Source organism: Amblyomma americanum, chromosome 4 (assembly GCF_052857255.1).
Source record: "Amblyomma americanum isolate KBUSLIRL-KWMA chromosome 4, ASM5285725v1, whole genome shotgun sequence".
NCBI lineage: Eukaryota > Metazoa > Arthropoda > Arachnida > Ixodida > Ixodidae > Amblyomma > Amblyomma americanum.
In genome coordinates, this window is record NC_135500.1 from 72,028,688 (window position 1) to 72,052,081 (window position 23,394).

General features: G+C 45.1%; 1 protein-coding gene across 1 annotated transcript in view; it reads left to right on the forward strand.

Annotated features, from left to right (window-relative positions):
- The first annotated feature begins 350 nt into the window (after positions 1–350).
- The window catches only part of LOC144129565 (uncharacterized), a 649,728-nt gene continuing 626,684 nt past the window's right edge, over positions 351–23,394 (forward strand). Inside the window, exon 1 of the mRNA XM_077663707.1 lies at positions 351–539. Coding sequence (XP_077519833.1) covers positions 426–539 — 114 coding nt within the window. The 5' untranslated portion in view covers positions 351–425. The remainder of the gene's footprint in view (positions 540–23,394) is intronic.

Sequence of the window (23,394 nt, forward strand, 5' to 3'; positions counted from 1 at the left end):
ATTGTTGGGTGTGTTTTGGAAAATATGCTGCATTGAGCCTCCCTCCTTGTGGACGATATTTGCTTTACGGTATTTACTGATGATGCAATCGTGATACTCCTCACAAGAAATCGGCATACGCAGAGTTCTCTATTGTTTATGAACCACGAACATTTTTGTTAAATTACTCTGCCAGAGTATAACTTTCCCTGTTCCAAAGCGTATGAATGGCCAAGCACAGCTTTCCCATTGTTGCCGCATACAAACGAGCTCAAGCCGCTCGTCACTAACTGCTGGTTCATTCTGAACGCTGACACAATATAGGATATCTGTTGAAATGCTTTGCTAGCTACCCGTTGGGCTTAAGCAGGCAAAGTGGAAGCTGCGTTGCTCCCTTTACTCAGGCTTTAGGGGTCTATTGGCTGAAGTTAGATTTTTGCCTAGAGATGAGTGCAAGAGCAATAGTGCAAGAAACGAAAATCATGCCTTACTCCGAAGAACTTAAGCCAGATAGAGGTGATCTTAGTACTATACATCCAGGTATCGTCATATATATAGGAGTAAGTATAATTATTCTCAATATTTATTATTTTCGGGGAGTGGATGTGAGCGGAAATAAACGGCCAGGGTTTTACATGCCACATATGTCGTGTAGTACACAAACACTACTGGCATCAACTGCCAGTTCAAAGGCGCAGGAAACTGGCAAACGCCATAGTCTTCTCGTCGACTGACTACGATTGATGAATTGCGTATTTGGTAGCCCTGAGCAAGGAGTGGTCAATCATAAAACTGCAAAACCTCGACACACACTTTGTAGTGGCCCACGTATGGTGCCGATAACTTCAGTGGATTCTTTATTTCTTAGAAACATAGGTTGTAGGATGATAGAATTCTTAATGGTGAAACACGGAAATATTTTATTTACATTTCCTTTTTAATGATCGACGGCTGCACAAAAGGAACGGGATTGAATCCCGGCGACGGCCGGAGCAAAGAAAACCACGCCACCGTGCTGTGCCACTTTAGTGCACAATCAAGCAATCATGGCGGCCTTTATTATTTCTGAGCCCGCAGCTACGGCGTCCCTAACAGTCGAGTGTGCTTCGGGAATGTAGATCTGTGCCAACATGGAAGGCTAGGCATTTGGAAAGAAAGTAAAGCTATTGTTGCGAGGCGCCAAGTGGCGACCGTTTCCTGGTCTTTTTCGCAACCCATCCGAAACATAGATGAAATCATTTAAAAGAGTTTATCACAGAAACTACCATCGACGCCTGAGCCCGATCATACAACGGTCCACACCAGGGCCCGTGTTTCGAGTTTATATGATGAACAAAACTGTCATAATCGGCCACACGTGACTGTTGGAAACGCCGAAAAACGCTGTGGCGGCTCGAATGCATTGAAAACTGTGAAAGAAACCAGGAGGTGACAACACACGCGCTTCATAGCAGATGCTCAATGACAGAATTATGTAAAAGGCAACATGGCGGCGCCCTCTGAAGTAGAGCCTCTCGCTTCAGAGTGAACTCGTCGGAGTTACTGCCTTAGACACCTCAACTGGCTGTAAAATGAGCACGGGGCTTTCGCTTCAGCTGATCAGGTTGAAGCGAAATGGATTCACTATAAAATTGGCTTATTTTTGTTTTTTTTGGAAAAGTTTGTAGCTATTAGGCTAGGCGAGCACTGAATCGTTACAGAAATTATCCACTTCATGCAAAAAAAAATGGCGTCACTATCAACGAAGTTATAATCGCACCTGTGATTGCGTACGTTGAATGATGCAACATTGAGCTTAATTTTCTGGTAAATGCTCGAGTTTAGCGTGTGCGAATGTCCATTCGCTATTACAATCTTTATATTCGGTGTTTGTTGAAGCGTCCTGCATTATGATGGTGAGTAATGTCTGGCAGCGTGACCCCGGTCTACGTGTGCACGGACGCTAAGTCGCATGCGACCCGCCACAACAGCGATGCCTTTCATATGCCAGATGTGATTTTTTGGTGCCCCTTACATTTCTTTATAGTCTCGGTGCTGAGGCCCTGCTGTTAGCGCGTGAGTTAGCTAGCAAGTTGGCTTTCAGCTGTTAATGGGCATGCGGGTGCTTCTGGCCATGGCGCATGCATGAAGAAAAACGCAGCAAGTTTTTTTTATTCCTTCATTTTTATTTATTTCCTGTAAAGAAATTAAAAGCCTAAAGGCGGCTTCGCGCGGTTCATGCAGTGCCTGAATATAATGAACGAGAAATGGCAATTACCGTCAGCCCAACGATCCGTTGCAACTAGCAACTTACTTTTAACGACGATGCAGACGGCAAGTCGCCAAAAAACCTCGATGGTTCAGCACGGCAGGGAGGGCACAATGTTCATGGCGGACACGCTAAAATATTTTCCTCGCCGCTCCTCTATCCTCTCAAGTCAAATCTAAAACGGCCTGTTGCGATAAGATAGTTGTCTCTTATTTATCATTAACGATCGGCGTCTGCAAAGGCCGTGATCACTCACTGTAAAGTCGTGCATATTTACGTACAATATTTTCTTTTTTAAGTCGTGAATAAAGAGCGCGTGAAAAACTGTTTTGGTTCATTGAAGTGCGTTGGTTGATCGAAAGAGCTTCCGACTACGACTTTACTGTTGCATCTGTTGCGCAACTAAATATGTGGCTGAGTTTATCTTCTGCTGTCTTCTGTTTCTCGGCAAAGCGCAATAGCGCCGATAAACGTTGAATGCAGCAACTGCAACGCAGTGACACGCTGCCGTCACTCATAGTTGCAACCGAACTGAAAACTGCTTCCGGCGTTCCTCCCACTCATGTTAGGCCGCTGCTTAGGCCGCTGCTGCCATCTCTAATGCAGCCTCAGGTGGCGTCACTCATGGATGTCGGACGTGAATAAGTACTGTGCATCCCTCAACACGCACTGGGCATCCCTCAAGAGACGCCCATGATCACAGAATCCCAGGCCATGAATTACGCCGTCGCCGTACGCATTCAATGGCGCCCTGATAGCCCGCTTATAGGGACGCATGTGCTACTGCAACAAACCCAGTCAGCTGCCCTCCCAGTTTTCAGCTAGCGCCACTTAGCAAACCAAGCTTAAGGAGGAACCATGATAAATGCCGCCTACAATGCTTTAACGGCGGTTAGCGCGGGCAAAAAGTGGGACGGTCCATATAGAAGAATGGGCTTTGAAGTTTTGCCTACGACTCACCACAGCGCGGTCAGCGACCACAGCCGAGGAATACTTCCATCATGCCGTCTGCACAGAGAACCTACCATCAAGGTCTATATTCCCGTAATCTCCGCGGTTTCCACCGGCACGTCGCAGCTACACAGTGACCGCTAGAGGCCGATGTCCCTGCGTGCGTAGAGAAAATAAACCAGCAACCATTGGATGCCAAGTCAATTTCAAATTTTATCTCGTTTCTTACAAAACAGAGTCAGGACAAATATTTGTGGTAACAACCTGACTGCAGGTCCCGACTCCATAAGATAGCGGCAGTATAGAACAAAAGGGAGGGTTTTGACCCGCGCCTTCTTGCAAAAGCAAATGCCCACAGAAAGTCATATATAAGCTGCGCGCGATAAAACAATTCGAAAAGTGTACATTTTTTTTCAAGGACAGAAATTGTATTGGTAGTAATCACGCGTTTCGTGTCTCGGATTGGGGGGGATAAAAAATTTGTCGGCGCTTAATTTGTTCAGCAAGACTAGAAGGTTGTTACTTAAGCAATGATTCACACAGTAAGATCTTGGTATTGGGACTTGGTGTCTTTTGTTATGGCAGCTCATGTGTTCTCTAAGTTGGTCGAGTACAATTAGGAGATTATCACGGTGTTCTGAAAGGTATTTATAAGAAAATAAAACCGTTCAAAATTGTAATGCGAATATTGGAAGGATATCGAATTTTAAAAATATATTTCTTGTAGAGAAAAGTAAAGGCGCACTCACTCCGGATCGGACAGATTTTTTCTGCAGGGAATTTATTCTACAAATATTCGTTATCCCTCTTGTCTCCTTAACTATGCTGCAGTATTGGATATGAGACAGTACTAACGCGTTGTAAACCAACATCTTTACTCTTACTGAAAAAAAATGTGCCTAAAGCTAGGTAATTTATGAACCGCTGAGGAGACATTCGAAAAAATCTGTTCTATGTGTGCATTCCAAGTTTAATAGGTCGAAAAGATTACTGACAGCGATTTTCAAGCTCTATTAGTTCGCTATTTATTTAATAGCGAACTAATAGAGCTTGAAAATCGCTGTCGGTAATCTTTTTAATAGCTGTACTTGTTCTCTTTCTCTTAGGGAGGTAAATAACAGAATGTTTATTTTGTTGGATTGATGCGCAGGCGTTTTGCATCTGCACATGAATGCAATTCATTAAGTGCATCGCTTTTCTCCCGTTTAACATAGGCTTCAGAAACCCGTGACAAAGAAGTGTGATCGGCAAATGACACAACCTGGGCGTTACTCGCACTGTGGAAAATAATTTTATAACATAAAATTTATTGGCCCAAGAATGCTTTCTTGGGGCACTGCAGGTGTTTTGTGCAAGGTAGAAGAAATTCCTTTTTGTACCTACATATTTGGTTCTGTGAGATAGATAAGATAGTAATATGGTTAGTGCTATGCCCCGGACGCCGTACTTGTCTGCCTTAAAAAGAAGAATATTATGAGGTCAATGGCGTTAGTGACTTCAATGTGAGTACCCATGATGAGCTTTTCAGTGAATGGCTTAAATAATAATTTATTCTTGAGTGAGAAGTGTTTCCGTACAACTTTTCCTTCTAAATTCACGTTGGAAATCTAGAAAAAAATCACTATCGTCTAAATAGCATGAAAGGTTGTAAATATTTTCTCGGTGCATTTAGAAAACACGGGTAGTATGAAAATTGGTCGGCAGTTAGTGAATATGTTTTTAACACCTTTTCAAAAAATGAGCATTACTCGAGCGGTATGCTTTCTGTAGGAAACGCTCTTGTGGACAAAACCAAACTATGAATATAGGCAATAATCGGGCGCAATATATCAATAACGTACCTCATGGTTAATATCTGCATACTATTTATGTCTTGAGATTTGCTATTCGTCATGTTATTTATGGAAGAGAATTCATCTGATTCACTAGGGTCTAGGAACAGTGATTGCATGGTAGTGTTTCCACTCTCGCACTGAGCGTAGTTGTAATTGTACTGCCATCAAATTTTTATCTTTTGGTCGCTAAATAAAAAAGCGATTAAAACATTTGCTCATGTAGCGCCGAAGAGCGCTTTTTCCTCGTTCCTTAATTGACCATTGGTCAATTAAGGAACGAGGAAAAAGAGCTCTTCGGCGCTACATGAGCAAATGTTTTAATGAGTGCCGGGGCGCACTAAGGAGTTTCACTTGGGCCAAACTCTAGCTGGTCGCCACATGTATTCGTTATGGGCATAGTTATTAAGCAAGAATGCTTACCTTGTCTAAGCGTACACGTAAATTTATTTAGGTAGGCCCTAAATTCTACAACCGTGCTTAAATTTTTATTGTTTAAAAATTTTGCGAGTAAAAAATTCTTATGCTTTGCCATTTTCAGATGTTCGCGCGTTAACCTGGGTTTCTCTGCTTTTCTTCGCTTTTTTTACTTGAAATACCGGTAAATGTTCGTGTATATCTTCGAAATATACTTATAAAGTTATAAGACGGAGTGTTACTATCACGGTATTCATAGACAGCGTCCGATTGTTGTTTTCGAACTTCGTGGTGGAATATTTCAAGACGAGATGACGTAATAACCAGAACATAAATGGGCTGCAATTTATTTCACTTCAACGAAAACGGCTTGTCTACAGTTAAAAAAAATTCTTGATGATCACTAATACCCATACGGATAGTTTCAACAAATATAGTGTCTAGGTTAACGTTAGTATTAAATGCGTATTATAATGCCGAACTTTGTTCTGTGATCTGCGCAGGGTGAGATATAGCATTGGATAGGCCATAGGTAGCAAAGTTAGGGCTCAGTTCTTTCTGGTCAGGAGTAGGTACAAGCTTGTTAATTTTCATGTCTCCTCCCAAAAAGATGCGCGCTTTTTGCTTCGTAAGATATTCGAAAGTGCCTGTAGGAAGGTAAAAAATCGACTCAAATTGCCAGGAGGTCAAATTGTTCGCGGGTGGAACGCCAAAGATCTTCCACCGACCACACCGCATGCAGACGGTGCCCCCAGTATGCAGATGCCGTAGGCAACCACCTCTACCACGACAAGACCCGACTTAGAATGATAACGCCCTCCAGAAAAGCCTAGCCGTCGAGGACTAGCTATGTTTCACATAACCGACGAAGATCGGTCTGGGCGCCAAGAACGACGTGAAACGCAAGAGGAAGGAGATTCGATTAGAACTGGCTATCCACAGGTCTAAACAGCGATGGCGTATAGGTAGAGCATCCACCTCGCGTGCACCAAAACCGGGGTTCAAATCCCGGCTCCGCTATATTCTCTATCGGGTCTGAAACAAAAAAGCTCCGCGTGTCGATAGAATTGCATAATCATACCTGGATTGCGCCCTGACCTCGGTGACCAGAAGCGGCAACGTACTCCCTCATCATCGCATGATTTGGCCACTCTGGTGTAGTACTTGGCCACAGCCTTCTGCGAACAAACCAATTAACTCTCGGCCGTCAGTCCTCAGGGGCTGCGGAGCAACTGACCAAGGCGGCGGTCAGACCTGTGATGTAGTGGAGGATGCTAAGAATATCTGACTCCGCACCGGCCGCCATTGGAATCTGAACCTTTAAACGTTAAACGCTAGCACATTATCCAGTGAGGCTAGCCTATAAGTGGTGTTCGAGAAACTAGCGCGCATTAAATGCTATTTGATAGGGCTTAGTGAAGTTAGGGCATGTCAGGCGTACGCAGTAATAAAGGGCGGGCACATTGCACTATCGCATATTAGCACATAGACGAGAACTATGTGTGGCGTTCCTCACCAATCAGGATATAATTGGATACATAGTGGTGATTTACAGTATTAGCGAGAGGGTGACAGCTATTGTAATTGGGTTCAAAGGAAGATACAAGCTGAAGGTGGTGCAGACCTGTACGCCTACATCCAGCTATGATGACGAGATCAGAGAAAGCTGCTATGAAGACGTTTAATCGGCAGTGAACAAAGTACACTGTACTGGTGGGCGACTTCAATGCGAAGGTCGGTCAGAAGGAGGATGTTGGCCAGGCGGTTGAATAAAATGAGGTAGGTTCTAGGAATAGCATTGGAGACCTATTAGTACGGTTCGCAGATAGAAGTAATTTGCAGATCATGAATACCTTCTTCTGCAAACTAGAGAACAGGAAGTGGGCCTGGAAGAGCCCTATGGTGATACTAGAAATGAAATAAACTTCATACTATGCGCACACCTTGGCATTCCGCAAGCTGTGGAGTTAGTCGGGAAGGTGCGATGTAGCGACCACAGAATGAGGAGATCTAGTATTAGCTACAGATTTCAAAAAAGGAACGGTGGAAACTATTGAAGCGGCATCCCATTAATCAGTTAGCGGTGAGACGGAAAATAAAGTGATGATTTCGCTACAGAACAAATATTTTGCTTTAACGGAAGAAGGCTGTCTTGAAGTTCAAACAGTGAAAAATGATCTCACTGCTATCATTACGTAGCGCGCCGCAGGACGGTTCGACAGAGTACCGCAAGCTATCTCAGGAAACGAAACATCCGCTTAAGAAACGCCAAAGCATGAAAACCTCTAACCCTTAATGGAGCCTAGAACTAGCAGTGCTATCAAAGGTAATAAATAATGGCAAGGTAGCCAACATAAGATAGCTTAATATAGAGAGAATCTATCATGCTCTTAAGAACGGAAGTACTTTAAAAGCGGCAAAGAGGAAACTAGGCATAGGTGAAGACCAGATGTACGCGTTAAGTGACAGGCAGAGCAATGCCATTAGCAATATAGATGCGATAGTCAATACAGCCGAAGATTGCTACAAATATCTAGACAGTGGCCAATGTAATCAGAAAAGAAAAGAAAGAGGGTGAAGCGCATAGCAACGGCACATCCCGCCAGTAGCGAAAGAGGAAGTAAAAATGTCGTAGGAGCAATGTAAAGGAGGAAAGCCGCTGGTCTGGATCAGGCAGTAGCAGATATCTTAAGGGGTGGAGGGAAAATTTTCCTAGAAAACTAGCTACCCTGTATAAGCAATGGCTTACGACCTCTTCCGTAACAGAAGCCTGAGAGAACGCTAGCATTATCTTTTTTTTATACGTCTTTATTTCTGCATAAAATAGGCCTAGCTTTGCGGCGGAAATGAGGGGCTTCATGGGGGTGGAGTTGGGGGAGGGGAAGAAGGGCAGGTCTCCACTTCTTCTATGTGGGGTGGTCCTGCGGTCGAGTCTGCGAAGAAACGGCCAGGCCCTTCTTCTTCCTTGAAGTATAGGAGAAAAGCCCGCCAGAGCCGGAGTGCGTCCGATGATCCGATGTTAAATGGTGGATCGACCCATTCCTGCAAGGTGCCAGGTCGGTGCCCGCCAAGGGACTGAAGTGCTCGCTCCCGCACCACGTCAAAAGCAGGGCAGCGCCACAAAAGGTGTTCGGCCGTGCCTCTGGCCGGGCATGCCGGGCATTGAGGGGTCGGGTATGAGTGCGGGTATGAGGGCCGAGACATGGCATCACGCACAATGCTATCGCCACCGCATCCTCCAGCACGTGGCGAACCCTGAGCATTTATGCCGCCGCCCACCTAGAACTTTCCGAACGGTAGAGGCGCTACTCCTCCGCCGCGCCCAGACTGGCCAGCTTCTGTCGCCAGCAAAGCATTATCTTAATTCGTAAGAAATCAGATGCCAAGCACTTGAAAAATTACTAACTGATCAGCTTACTGCTTGTTCTTTACAAGGCAATAATTAAGGTAATTGCTAATAGAGTCCGGGTAACCTTAGACTTCAGTCAACCAAATGACCAGCCATGCTTTCGTAACGGATATTTGAGAATAGATCATACTCACACAATCAATCAGGAAATGTACAAAATATACGAATCCCTTAATGTAGCTTTCATGGATTGCGAGAAAGGTTTTGACGCAGTGGAAAGCTCCGTAGTCATGCAGCCATGGTGCAATCAGGGTGTAGAAGATTCTTGTGTGAAAATACTAGAAGGTAGCTGTAGCAACTGCATAGCTACCATTGTCGTCCATAAAACCATCAATAAAATTTCAATAACCTGGGGCATCAGACAGGGAGGCACGATCTCGCCAATTTTATTCACTGCCTATTTCCAAGAGATATTTGGAAACTTGAACTTGGAACAGCTGGGGATAAGAGTTAATATAGAATACTTAAATAATCTGCGATTCACTGATGATATTGCCTTGTTTAGTCACTCAGGAGATAAACTGTAAAGCGTGATCAATGAGTTATACAGGCAGAGAAGAACAGTGGATCGAAAAATTAGAATGCAGAAAACCAAATTATTGTTCAACAGTTGGTAGCGAGGTGCTGGAAGTGGAAAACGAATACATGGAAAGTAGTGAGCGCTGATCCGGATGATGATAGGAAAATAACTAGACGAATAAGAATGGGGTGAGGCGCATATAGCAGGTTCTTTCATATTATGTATGGCAGTCTGCCTTCATCCATCAGAGAAAAGTATACGACAGCTGCATCTTACCGGCACTCACCTACGGGGAAGAAACATGGAGGCTAACGGAAAGGGTTTAGCTTTAGGTAAGGACAACGCAGCGAGGTATGGAATTAGGATTGATAGTGTAACACTGAGACCGGAAGCGGGCAAAGTAGGTGAGGGAACAAACGCGAGTTAATGACTTCCTAGTCGTAATAAAGAGGACGAAATGAGCTCGGGCGGGGCATGTAATGCGAAGGCGGGCTAGCCGCAGGTCTTTAATGGTAAAGGAGTCGATTCCAACGGAATTTAAGCAAAGCAGGAGGCGGCAGAAAGTTAGGTGGGCAGAAGAGATTCAGAAGGTTGCGGGCGTACGGTGGGCGCATATGCAAAAGAAGAGGGTTAATTGCAAAGACATGGGCGAGGCCTTAGCCCTGCAGTGGAAGTAGTCAGGCTTATTATGATAATGATGATGATGATTAACAACTGCAAGGTTACCGTTTGATTCGACACATGAGCCGACTATTCGGGGATGGAGGAAACATTCGCTCCGCTACAGGGAAAAGTCACGACCGTTCGGGATGGCCCATAAATCCTCACAGCAGGAGGCCCTCTTATTACACCATCGAGACTGCGCACAGCAAGATTTGTCGTCAACAGGCATACCTATTCTGCTACCTTTGTAGTTCTATAAGAATGATCCCGCGATGTGACCTTGGGCATGAAACTCAAGTATAAAGAACAGGCAGTCATCCACGTGCGGTTCAAGCACATAATGCTTTTGACCTACGAAGCCAGTGCTTGCATTGCAACCCTGGAGGATCACTTTGGCTTGTGTGTCCTGGATGAAAAAGTGAGCGCCCCTCTGCGCTCATGTGTATTGTTAAACGGAAACCGAGAACATGTTAACAGAAACTGAGATCATCGAAGCCATTACTGAGTGTAACATAGACATGCGTCTAGATGAAGGACTAGGCGTGGCAAGAGGAACCGCCTATTTCCGGAATCTGCAAGCCAAAGTGGTCGTGGCTAACTTGAGCGAAGAATAAATACACCTTAACAAAATCACCATGACTGCTTTCTTATACAAACTATCCGACGTTCGAGACTCCTACGCCCTGTTTGATCATTTAGCAGTTTTGTCGCCCGCGATAGCTCGCCCACCTTCCCCAGCAACTCAGCGCTGTCTGAAACACGAAAAATAAAATACACAGCCTTCTTTCAAGAGACTTTCAAGAGTACTTTTTGTCGTTATCAAAAGTCGTATAAATAGCGATTGGCAAGCACTGCATTGCAGCAGACGAGCACACCCGACCTCTCCGCCAAGCCCCACACTTTGCATCGCCGCGAGAACGCGGCTCCTCTTGGTATCAAATTGATTTAATGCTTCGCGACGATGTCATCTAGGAATCGACGAACTTCAAAACGGCAGCTCTTGGTATGGTGTGATAGAAAGACACTGCATTCACGTTCTGAGTAAATAAGCGCCGCTTGAACAACATTAGAAGGACGTCAACCCCCTTTCCCGCGTAGACGACACACAGGACCGGCTCTGCAGCTCCAAATATTTCTGATCGATGGATTTGAAGAGCAGCTACTGGAATATTGAAGTCAATGAAAGAGATCTGAAGATTGTCACTTTCAGCACTCCAGATAACCACTTTTAGTTCAAAGTGATGCCACTCGGTCTATTCTGCACAGCACCTACATTTAGCAAGTAATGGAGACGGCGCTCTAGGCCCGAGGAGACACATTTGTCAACAATTTTTAGAGGTACTCGTTGTCGTCGCTTAAAAAGGCTTTCATCAGTGCTGGAGAAAATTAATCCGTCCAGACTAACCTTGCATGCAGAGAAGTGACACTCCTCCTGTGAACCCCGCTGCTTTATAGGCCACATTATAGCGAGGGTTGAGTAGGCCTAGACGCGAAGAAAACAACTGCCGTTGGACGGTTTCTCCCAGTGGTAAAAAAAAAGAAATGCAGAGATTACTTTTACTGTGCGCGTAATACCGATGATTTGTCAATTTTCGGCGCGTCGCTGAATCTGACATATTCACAAAGACATAAGTGCCGTTTATGCTAGAATCAAAGCGAAATTAACCCTTCAAGGAATCTCGCGTAGTTTACAGACCATTCCTGTCCACGTCTACTTTCATGAAAATGGTGAGACTGGTATTTGGTCCGATGCAAGCAATGTTGGCCAAGTGATGTCCTGGTTCAGAAAAGCGACAAAATGAAGAAAGTAATTGCGCATGATAAGCGTTACCTGGAGAAAGCCGCCACTAACTATTCGACAACTGAGACCGAGCAGGGCGCCCTCATCTGGGCTGCGTCGAAATTCCGCCCCTGCATGAACGGACGGCCGTTAAAAATGGTGAGCGGTCAACACGCACTGTGCTGGCTTGCCAATTTGAAGAATTCCTCCTGACACCTCACTCGATGGAGCATTCATTCCCAGCAGTTCGACATCACTGTCGTCTATAAAGCTGGACGCAAGCACACCGAGCCGCCGTGGTGGCTGAGTGGTTATGGCGCTCGGCTGCTGGTACGAAAGACGCGGGTTCGATCCCGGACGCGGCGGTTGAATTTCGATGGAGGCGAAATTCTACAGGCCCGTGTACTGTGCGATGTCGGTGCACGTTAAAGAACCCCCGGTTGTCGCAATTTCTGAAGTCCGTCACTACGGCGTCTCTCATAGCCTGAGTCGCTTCGGGACATTAAACCCCCATAAACCAACCAAACCAACAAGCACACCGATGTGGACTGCCTCTCTCTAGCAACTGTCGAAGAGCCGCTGGAAAAACACGATGACAACACCTCTTTATAGCCGACAACCACCAGTGAGTTTGCACACTACCAGCGCTGAGGCCCCTACCTACAGCGTCTTGTTCAATATCTGGAAGGCAGGCTTCTTCACCCTTTTATCAGCGTTCAAGCGTGGTTCATTTTTGTCTCTAAAGTGCATCTTCAAGAAGAGCTTTGCCGACTTAGAAGACCGTGTACCTTCCCGTCGCTCTGAGCAGCTTTTTAGAAATCCTGCAAATTCGCACCACGAATCGACATCCGACCAGCTCGAGTTCAACCACATACTAGACACATTGAAGATGCCACGACTGTCTCCCGACGTCGCACCGTACATCAAAACATGCCGTAAGAGTCAACGCGGAAAGACGCCACTGATCAGTTCTGCTGGACAGTTGAGGCCCGTACCACCATCCATCAAGCCGTTTCAACAGATTGGAATGGCCTCTTCCCACAATCAACCTCGGAAACAAGTGGATCATTGTGGCAGCCAACTTCTCGACCGGTCAATCCATAGAAAAAACCTGCCTAGTGCTGCTGTGGTGGCGGTAGCAACATGTTTTGTCGTGGAGATCCTTTTGCGCAACGGCGCCACAGAAGTTCTTATCAAGGATAGGGGAAAAGATTTCACCTTACCCGACTACGCTCACGAACAACATTTTTAGCCCCCTTTTTTCTTCGCATGGCGACAGACTAGAACGGCCTCCCCGCTGCCATTGTCGACATAATCTGCCCATCCGTATTTTTACAACATGTTACTGACCATCTCCAATTACATTGTACATGATTTTCCTTATATGTGTTGTTTGTATTTTTCATACGTGTATGTTGGTCTACATATATAGGCTTTGATATGTGTAGATACATGTGTGAATATACTTGAATATGTATACTATGTATGTGTATATATATATATATGTGTGCTTGAACTTGAACATTACTTGAACTAATGTTAATCTAAATCTTGTACCTACCCCTTGTGTAATACCCCTGAAATCAGGGGTCTTTAAGGAAAATAAACTGAACTGAACTGAAGCCATTCTGAACTATCCACACAAGCTGCCTATGAACGACAACATTCCGCGCGCTGAACAACTGACTTGTGAAGCGTCTGAACAAAACCATCGCTAACATATTCAGTAAAAGTAGTGCAGCGCAAAAAAAAGGAGCAGAAGAGGAAAACACAAACAACAGGACTGGCGCTGACTAACGACTGATATTTTATTGAAAACTGCAGGGATTTAAATACAAACAGGGCATCACATGACCAAGTAGATAATGAATCGACCAAGATTGCATAACCAGCATCGTACCCACTGAAAATATTTGTCACATAAGGCGTGAACAAACGCACAGCCCGAAAATCACGGGAAGGCATGTGCAGCTCCTCAAAAAGCTGATGGTTCGCGAAAAACACAGCAGTCGTATCGTAGGAAAAGCTGAACAAAGGAAAAAAGTCAAATCATAACAAGAAAGGAACGGTACTCCAGCAGCAACAACAACGGAGGAAGTCTTTAAGCGTAGCAAGAGCAGTGTCAAACGAGTAAAAGCAAACACACAAAAGAACACCCGAAAACAGCCCCAGCAACAACAGAAGAAGTAAAAAACGTGGAAAAAGCAGTGTGAAAGGAAGCGGGAAGTAAAAACAAGGCAACCAGTGAAAGGAACCATAAAATAAGAGAAGTGGGGCTAGCCTTTCTTCCTGTCCAAACACTCAAATTCTTTCTTCGGTAAGGCAATCGAGGGTTTCTTACGCACCAGTCACCTTCCCTGGATATTAGCCAGGCCTCCATCACCTCCCTCTGGCGTTGGTCTCTCGCTCTGGTACTTATTTCGGACTTCCCAAATAAAGGCTAACACTTGAAGTCGCAGTCCGATCCGCAGTCTTACTCGCAATAGCATTTCCTGCCTTTCTTGCAGTGGTCTGCCAGATGTCCACCCGCGTTACGCTTCACACACCGTCCATGTTCCGTTAAACGTGCATTTGCGCATCTACCTGTCTGCCCCATTTAAGAACTAGCACATGGAAGCGGAATTTCATACAGATCTCCCGTAGTACATTTTATGAATTGCATCGCATGTTTGATTCCGCGATCTTCACGCTCTTTTTTTCTTGGTCATCACGCTGCAGATGGTAGCCAGCTTGCACGGCGCAGAAAACACTAGATTATTCTTGTACCTGCTGGCTTGCTTATTCAGATTGTGCGAGGGCTTACGGTTGTACGAAAAAATAGGCATAGGATTCTTATCTTGCTGAATAACACGCTGCTTCTTGGGCTTGAGCTTTTGCAGAATGCCTTCCGATAATAATAATAATAATAATTGGTTTTTTGGGGAAAGGAAATGGCGCAGTATCTGTCTCATATATCGTTGGACACCTGAACCGCGCCGTAAGGTAAGGGATAAAGGAGGGAGTGAAAGAAGAAAGGAATAGGTGCCGTAGTGGAGGGCTTCGGAATAATTTGGACCACCTGGGGATCTTTAACGTGCACTGACATCGCACAGCACACGGGCGCCTTAGCGTTTTTCCTCCATAAAAACGCAGTCGCCGCGGTCGGGTTCGAACCCGGGAACTCCGGTTCTGATACACTGGAAATTACATTTGCAGGATATCATGCGCCGCTCAAGCGTCTCACCTGGCCCTCATAGCTTTCATTTGCACAATTCCCACAGCTTTTTGTCAAAGCTGACTGTAGGCTATTACAAACGATCGAACCGTTTGATAAGGTTTGAATGAGCGCTATCTTAATGAAGGGGGGCTTTTCTTGATCAAAGTTTGTACACCCAACAGATGCGTTCTGAAAAATAGATGCATATATCTACGAACTGGAAGTGGTTGTTCCACACTGGGTCAAAAGTAAAAAGCACGGCCACTGAATTTTAGCTCGACAAGGCTTACAATGTCCGGAATATCCTGTGCGCCTTCTACAATGATGAGAAAATAAACCACATAACTGAACACGTTCGTCACGTTCCTTTCACTCGTTTGACACTGCTTTTGCTACGCTTGATGACTTCCTCTGTTATTGTTTGTGTTACTGGGGTTCGGTTTCTTTGTTTTTATGATCTGACCTTTTTCCTTGACTAAGCTTTTGATATGATATTACTTCTTGTTCGGTTGTTTTTCACGAGTCATCCGCTTTTTATGTAGTTGTACATGCCTTCCCGTGATTTGCGGGCTCTGCGTTTGTTCACGTATTCAGGGATAAATTGTTCCATTATGTTTGATGCTGGTGAGACAATCTTTACTGATTAATTATCTATCTGGCAATGTGATGCCCTGTTTTTATATAAAGCTTTGCCGTTTTCAACAAAATTTCAGTCGCTAGTCAGCGCCAGTCCTGTTGTTTGTGTTTTCCTCTTCTGTCCCAATTTTTTTTAGCTGCAATAAGTTTACTTAACGTTTACCACCGACTAGCCCGTACCATGATTTTGATACTAGCCATGCACGTGGGCGCCGAACATTATACCTGGGATGCCATCTTCTGTTGCTTCGACTTCGCATGCGGAACCGCTGTTCAGGAGACCACCCAGATGACACCGTTCATGCTCGTCCACTACAAAAAAGCATTAACCAAGGTCAATGCAATGATAACAATCGTTGCCCATAAGACATCAGTGAAGAGAAAACCCGACGACTAGCCTGGCTACGGGCCAAAGACCAGCAGCGCACCTGCATCCTACGCTACACGAAATACAAGCCTGGAGAGTATGTATGCGTACGGATGCTCAATCGCCGCCGCCAACCCAGCAATAAGCTTGTGCGCTGCTACATCGACCCGTACAACATTCTTCGTCGGTTTGGAGTACCTGACTAAGAGAACGACGCGGATGCAAATGAAGCACCTAAGGGGCGCCCTTCGTGCCAAGTTGTGCATGTTGTCCGCCTCAAGCCTTATTAAGGACGCTGATGGACCATTGCGTTTTCATTCTCAGTGTTTATGTGTTTCTTTATCTTTGTTGCCAAGCATGTAGCCGATGATTTTTGAGAGGGAAGTAATGCCACGAATTTCTGTAATGTTTTTTACGATGAAATCCACCGGCGCTCGGCTTTGTCATTTTCTTTGTAAGGCGGGAGGGGACCGAACTTATCTCAACAGGTCGCAGCCAGGCTCGACTGCTTCTACATTTTTGCAGCTTTAAATTAATTATCGCGCGGCCGTGAGGGGCAGGCATTCTGCCGGACGAGCGCCGCGCACGCTTGCTGCTAACGCCACCGCCGAGTCATTTAGTTCTTTGTGGGTGCAAGTCAGCCCAATAAACAGTGTCTTTAGAAAGCCATTTTCGCTGTCTTCCTGACTGACGGTCAGCCATCACCGCAACACGACATTATCGTTTACTGCATTCGAAGAGGTTTGACTAAATACGCCGCACGGATTTTTTATGAGGCGGTTTTCGCGCAGCTTGTTTCGTTCTCAAATGAGTGAATCCATGGCGGTGTTGAAAGTATCGCTTACATAAGCAACCAATTAAATTTCTTAAAAAGGGTGATATTCTTCATCCGCACCGATCTCCTAGCTCTTGGCTATGTAGCTTCATCAAGAAAGAGGTTATTGTGCTCTTCATTTGTTACTACAGTACTTACCGGTCCCCTCTGCCTTTGTCCTGTGCTCCAATTCCGATGCTCCTTGCGGTTCGGAAAAGGGAACAGTTATTTACGCACTACTATATTTAACAGATGAAGGAAGTCAGACATTCTTCATTATCTGCGGGAAGGCAACAACACAAGCAAAAAGTGCTAAAAGTTTTTATTAGACAAAACTCGTCTTGCGGTCCCCTCTTAGTATCTACTTTTTTACTTATCCGGTATAACTAACAGTATATTCTCAAACAGCCGGTCCGAAACAGCCTCACGATCCGGATGGTCTTGAAGCGAAGCAAATAAAAAAGTCTTTATATGAGCACACGAGCACGTTGCCGTGTGGTATTTTATGATGGTGTTTTATTTATGAATAAGAGTAAGCATAGCCACGTCGACTCGAGGATTCTCCAGGTATTGTAAGAAAATACAGTTCCACGAGCGCGTCTTGTGATAAAAATTTGTGTTTTTGCTAGTCAGCTCATATTCGAATCATGAAAAAGTCTCGCAAAAAACATGGTGCAGAGAAGTAACACTGAAGACAGGACGCGTGCTGTGCCATCCTGTCTTCATAAACTGTCCCAATTGGTAGCGACTACAAGTGCCAAAGACAAAAATATAGATTGAAAAAAAAATTTTTGTGTAAGAGTCTCATCATATTTCTGTTTGCGGTTAACACGTTACTTTTGAGAGGTTTAGCAGATCTGCGGTTAAAAATTCGCCCGGGATTGTTAGAGTCTTAGTCTCTCAATATGAATGTTAACTCTGGGAACGGAGCATTGCTGACCACCACACATGTGTCCAGCTGACCAACATAAAGGAGTCAACCCGGCGGCTCTTTCAGTTCCACTTACTCTAGCTCTGCGTTGACAGCGGCTCTTTCAGTTCCACTTACTCTCATTCAGCCAGTGGGCCGGCACATTCTGTTTTCTAGAAGAAGGTAATAGAAGCGATCTAAATATGCATATGTGGGAAATCTTGGATATGTGGAAAGAAACACTATGAACGTTTTGTGTGTGAAAATGTTGCTAGGAAGTGAATTTTGCTACAAAACTGCATCGTCTGTAAATCGCAAAAGTATCTTGTGGTTCCGAAAAAAAATTACAAAAAATGTGAATTGTCTGGTGTCTAGGGGAATCTCTCAAGATGGAGTAAATTAGAAAAACTGAGCAAATTGCTCACTGACATACACAGAACCGCAGCCATACGGCTGAAAAAGTAAGCTACACACTTTCCACATAGACTTCGTAGTGAAAGAAAAATTCTTCCGTCTCTGGGGTTCGAGCCAGACACCGCCTCTTTACTGTAGCAGTCGTTTTACCAACTGAGCAAAGCGAGACAGCTAGCACAAGATAGGCGAGAGCAAATTCACCAGTAACTCGAAACGTGAAGAGTGTGTCACATGTTTAGGGGAATTCCCCAAGGTGGAGTCAGTTTCTAATAAGCGACGAAGTTTAATATCAACGGCAATACGATGTTTATGTGGAAGCTGTATAGCTTTCCTTTGTAGCCGTACAGCTTCGCTTGAGCAGATTACAATGATTAATTTGCTGCCTTATTGTCAAAAACAGACGTGAATATCTGCAGCAAGCCCACTATTAAATTTTAGTTGACAGAAGCCACAAAGGTAAGTGAAGCACAACTGAACACTATGAGCTATGTTGTGTATTACCGCCGAAAAGAAAATAAAAATTCATGAAATTTTAAGTAAAGTATAGGGACTGTTTTGTGCATCTACATTGAGGATAACTAGAGCTAAAACTATTTCACACAGTAAACGCATTTGTTAAAACACACTTTAAAAATGCGGAAAAATCCTTCAGGTAGGTGTGAGGCTATTTATACTGCACACTCTTCCTAGAAAACTGTCGCATTTTTCATGACACTCCAAACTTTATAAATAGGCTAACAATAGCTACGGCATATTATTTGGCTTTAATCGCCTGCATGTAAGTACTAACTGGGACGAAAGTAATAGAGCCGCTCAATGTTCCAATCCGTGGCGCACTGCATGCAGGCGCCACCAGACCATGTACTCGTGTCGAGACTCGCGTTCATTGGGTGTACAAAATCGAGCGCCACCTGCTTGCTATGATGCATGGTTGGGAAGTTTCAGGGAGGGTGGCAGTTTGTTTTGCCGCCTATAGCACGACTGTACCTGTACGTACAACATTTTGTCGTACTGGAGGTTAAAAGAAGAAAATTTGGGGTTGTATTGGTAATTCCGTAGTAACTCCGTAGAATGTATTTTTACTAGTATATTGTGAATTGATTGTGCTCACATATTAATAAGAGAATTCTTCATTTAGTTTTCCGTCATGACTCTTTATGTTCTGACTTATATATTTGCAACAGACGTTTCCAACTATCATTTATGCATGTCCGTACGAACATAAATTCTTAAGGGGCACAGATCCCGTCAAGCTGTCTTCTTCAGCTTTTTGTCTGTGCTCCAGACCTCTGTAAAGATTTCAAATAAAGATGAATGAATAAATGAATGAATTAGGTCACTGTTAACTTCACAATCGTCATTAATGGCAGCTGCGCCGCAGACTTCAGTCAACGAACTGCTTTCCAGCGACAGTTGTGCCGTATTTGATAATATTCGCAACCAGACCATCCTGCAAGAACTCGTCAAATGTTTTCCTAGACATCGAGTCCAACTTCGGATCCGGAATTTATTAGCCTCTAGACCCCTTCAGCTGCACGGTGGGGCTCCCGGATGGACTCCAGAACCCAAACTTGCACAAGAGTGTGCTCCGTCATTAGAGGCTATTTATTAATACAATAACAATGAAAGAAAAAGATGTTTCCAGCCACGGCATCTTCCATCAGAACCTGAAGCACCTGAGCTTCGACTAGCGGGAATAAAAGGAGAGGGAGAGGGAAAGAAAGGGTGAGCGATAGTGAGAAAAATTAATGGTAGGGGCGGCCCCAAGGCTTCATTCTGGGATACATGCTCTTTAATTTGGCCATGACACGCGTAGCTGAGGACCCTGAACGTGACACAACTTCCCGATTTGTTATGTATGCAGATATTACTGTTTCGGCTGAGGCAGATGATTACATTTACATATATTCTATGCAGACTGAACTCCAGGCGACCATTCTTATCTTTAAGGCACCGCGACTGAATGTGGCCTGAAAATCGCCACAAATAAAGCATAACTGATCAGAATAGATCGAAAACACAAACCAAACTCCCCATATGCAGATCCATATTTATATCGGAGAAAACACCATCCCCTGCAAATGGGCCAATCCACATCTTTTGCGTGCTCATGGCTAGCTGCAACAGTCCTCAAAAATGGGTCTGTCAGCTACAACACTTTTGGCCGCCATTACTTGCTCACTATTCGTTGCCTCCCCAACCGGCACTATGGTCCGCGACAGCCGGCCTGCATAGCGCTGCCCCTAGAAGCAGTGGTGATCACAATCTTGTATGACACATCCGTGCTCCAGCTATCCAAGACCGACTTGACTGACCTTGAGCGCCTTCATCGCGTACCGCTACGCACTATTACAGGTCTGCCCAAGCACACTTCTATAAGCGAACTTAATCGTCTGGGCGTTCTTCCTCCACTCGCTGTCATTGTTACACAATTTCCGACGGGTCATCGAGTAAGGGAAGAAAACACGCTCCAAGGGCGGCATCTACTGGCTTGAAATCAACAGCGCAATGACGACACCCTGGTTCGATACGCTTCCCTTCCACCCTTCCACCTTGCGAGAAGCCAATGGTCACACACCTCCATCGCGGGCGTATACACCATGAGTTTGGCACGCCTTGGGAACTCCTCGCTGCCCATCACCTACGACAGCGGCTTCCGGATACAAATGACATATACTGACACTGCAATTGCGAATGACTTTGCCTCTGTGGCCTGGATATGTAAACAGAACCCTTCCTTCTCAATATTTTATGCCTGGCGCCTACATCAGGGTACACCTCTTCATGCGGAACTCCCGATGGGGGGAGCCTTGTCGGGGGTGCCTCGCAGAGGTACTGAATCTATCCGTACCCTCACCGATTCCCATGAAGCCTGCACAGAAATTACTAGTCCATGTTCGGAAGACGCAACTGCCACAGCCACCCAGCGATTGAAACCATCATCATTGAATGGACTCCAGGTCAAAAGGACAAGTCAGGGAACAATGCGGCACCGCACGGTGCGGCTGCTTCGGCGGGTGGGATGTCTACGCTGACATCCCCACCCCCATTGCCTTATCCTTACTTGACCTTGGGCGGGCAATTCAACCCTTCTCATGCCCTGATGCACGACACACGTACCTGTCTTCGCAGCCTCAGTCAGCGTCGAATGCAGGCGGCCGCGCCCGCCTCGCTTTTTACGCGCAAGACTCCTTTCGCCCGATGTCAGGAGATTTGTTTTTTAAAATAAGCTCCTCGCACATACTGCTTATTCGCCATGTATTCCGCTGGTTGGTGTCTCTACAAACAGGAAATTATCCCGTGCGCTCACTGCGCGATGCTAACTCCCATCTCCTGAGGGAGTGCCCTGGCTTCTCCACCGAGCATTCCTACATCCATTCATACCGCTTGAAATACAGCTACTGATTCTGATGTCGAAATGGTTTTTGCAAGATAATGGCTCCCTTAGTGGCCTGATCAGAGCAATGTGAAGGGACCCCGCTACTGTGAAAATAGCAGACTGTCTACTCCTTTTTACCCCTCCCATTGTCATGCGTGCTGCTTACCCAATAAAGGATCTTTAACTTAACTCAACCTAACCCAATGTATGACTGTGGGGACTGTAGGTCATAGAGGCGCAATTTAGCGCAGTACTGTTATTACTCCCTAAGTCGCTATTTGAATGCTGTACCCTGGTTTTTGCTTTTTCGTGCTAGAGTGAAAGACATAAGCTGAACCATGGTATGCGAGTGTAGCGCAAAACGGGACAACGAAGAAAGAAAGACGCACATAGGCGCTAACTTCCGACTGACAGAAGGCTGTAGGCGACAAAGACGAATGTGACGCGTAAAAGCAAGCATTCGCATGCTTGCTTTTAATGACAATCAGGTGAACGAGGTACTACGGACATGTACGAATCAGCGATTGTTTAAGAAGACTAGCTCAATTTTGGGCATTTAGATAGACGGCTTGCTGACACAGTTACCTTCCAAAGCAACGATACGCGCTGCTTCAATAATATGACGTGTTAACTGATCACAGCGTCTGGCCACAGTCGAGCGCTTATCCAAAAATGGCACGCAACCACACTCCCTACAGTGCAGAGCCAGATTAATGACAGTAAATGTTCTCAAGTTGTTTTTGTGATCACGAAGTCTCTCATTCAAGCAACGACCGGATTGGCCAACATAACGCTGCCACAAGTAAGTGGCATTTTATAAACAATGCCTTCAGTACTTTTCACGAATGTTTTCCTGTGATTAATGGCGCATTGCGGCTTTGAAGAACGTTTATCGGCAGGGGGCTAAATTTTTTTGGATAGCGCACATTATTTTTCAAGGGCTGAAAAAACCACGCGAACATTTTTTTTCGTCCCACCTTTCTTGACATTGTGGGACAGGCGATAAATGTAAGGAATGACGGCAATTTTGTCTTTCTTTCTTTCTGAAGGCACAGACGGTAGTTGATCTTACTGGCGCTTCTTCAGTAAGCCTTCAGCGACAGGAACACAGATCTCTGCTGAGTAACCAGCATCACTCAACCGTGCGAGTCGTTCGTGAAAGCTCTGGGAGATGAGTTGCGACAGAAGCTCGCAAGGTTCTATGAAGCAGGCTACCCAGCTGATATGATTCCCTCCTTTGGTAAGAGAGAGCCTAGGAGTAGTCTCAAAGGGTAATGCAAAGAACAAGGCGTTAGATGCTAATTTAAATGGCAGTGATGTGGTAAACCATACAGTGGAAAAATTAGTTAAAGGACCCTAAAAGAAGATTCCGATTTCAGTAGACAAAGGAAAAAAGCAACCATAAAACTTTTTAAAATAGACCGAAACAGCGCACCGTTCAAACGATTGGCACGTCGTGTTCCACGAGAGGAATGAGAAATGAATGTGATACGGTTTGGAATTGGTGCTGATTGGTGGTCGAACTTACGCAACATGATAATGCAGCCACACACGCGCCTATACATGAATACTTTCAGCGAGAATCCCTCAGCTTGTAGCAAAGGTTAAACGTTAGAATCGTGACAATGATAAATAAATCTGTCTCATTCTGAATAAAATTCATTGTGTCATTAAAAGAGGAACAGTGTGGGAGGCCGACAGCTAACGCGTATTCAAGAACGGCGCGCACGAGGGATTTGTGCCAAGTTAGCTTGCGTTTTTCAGCGAATTTTTTTTAGGAGCGTGAGCTCTTAATCACCACTTTTCGAAATTTCGTGTGGTCTGCTACCGCCCTTGATCACAGTGCCATCTGTGGCCGCAACCACTCATCACGTTTCGA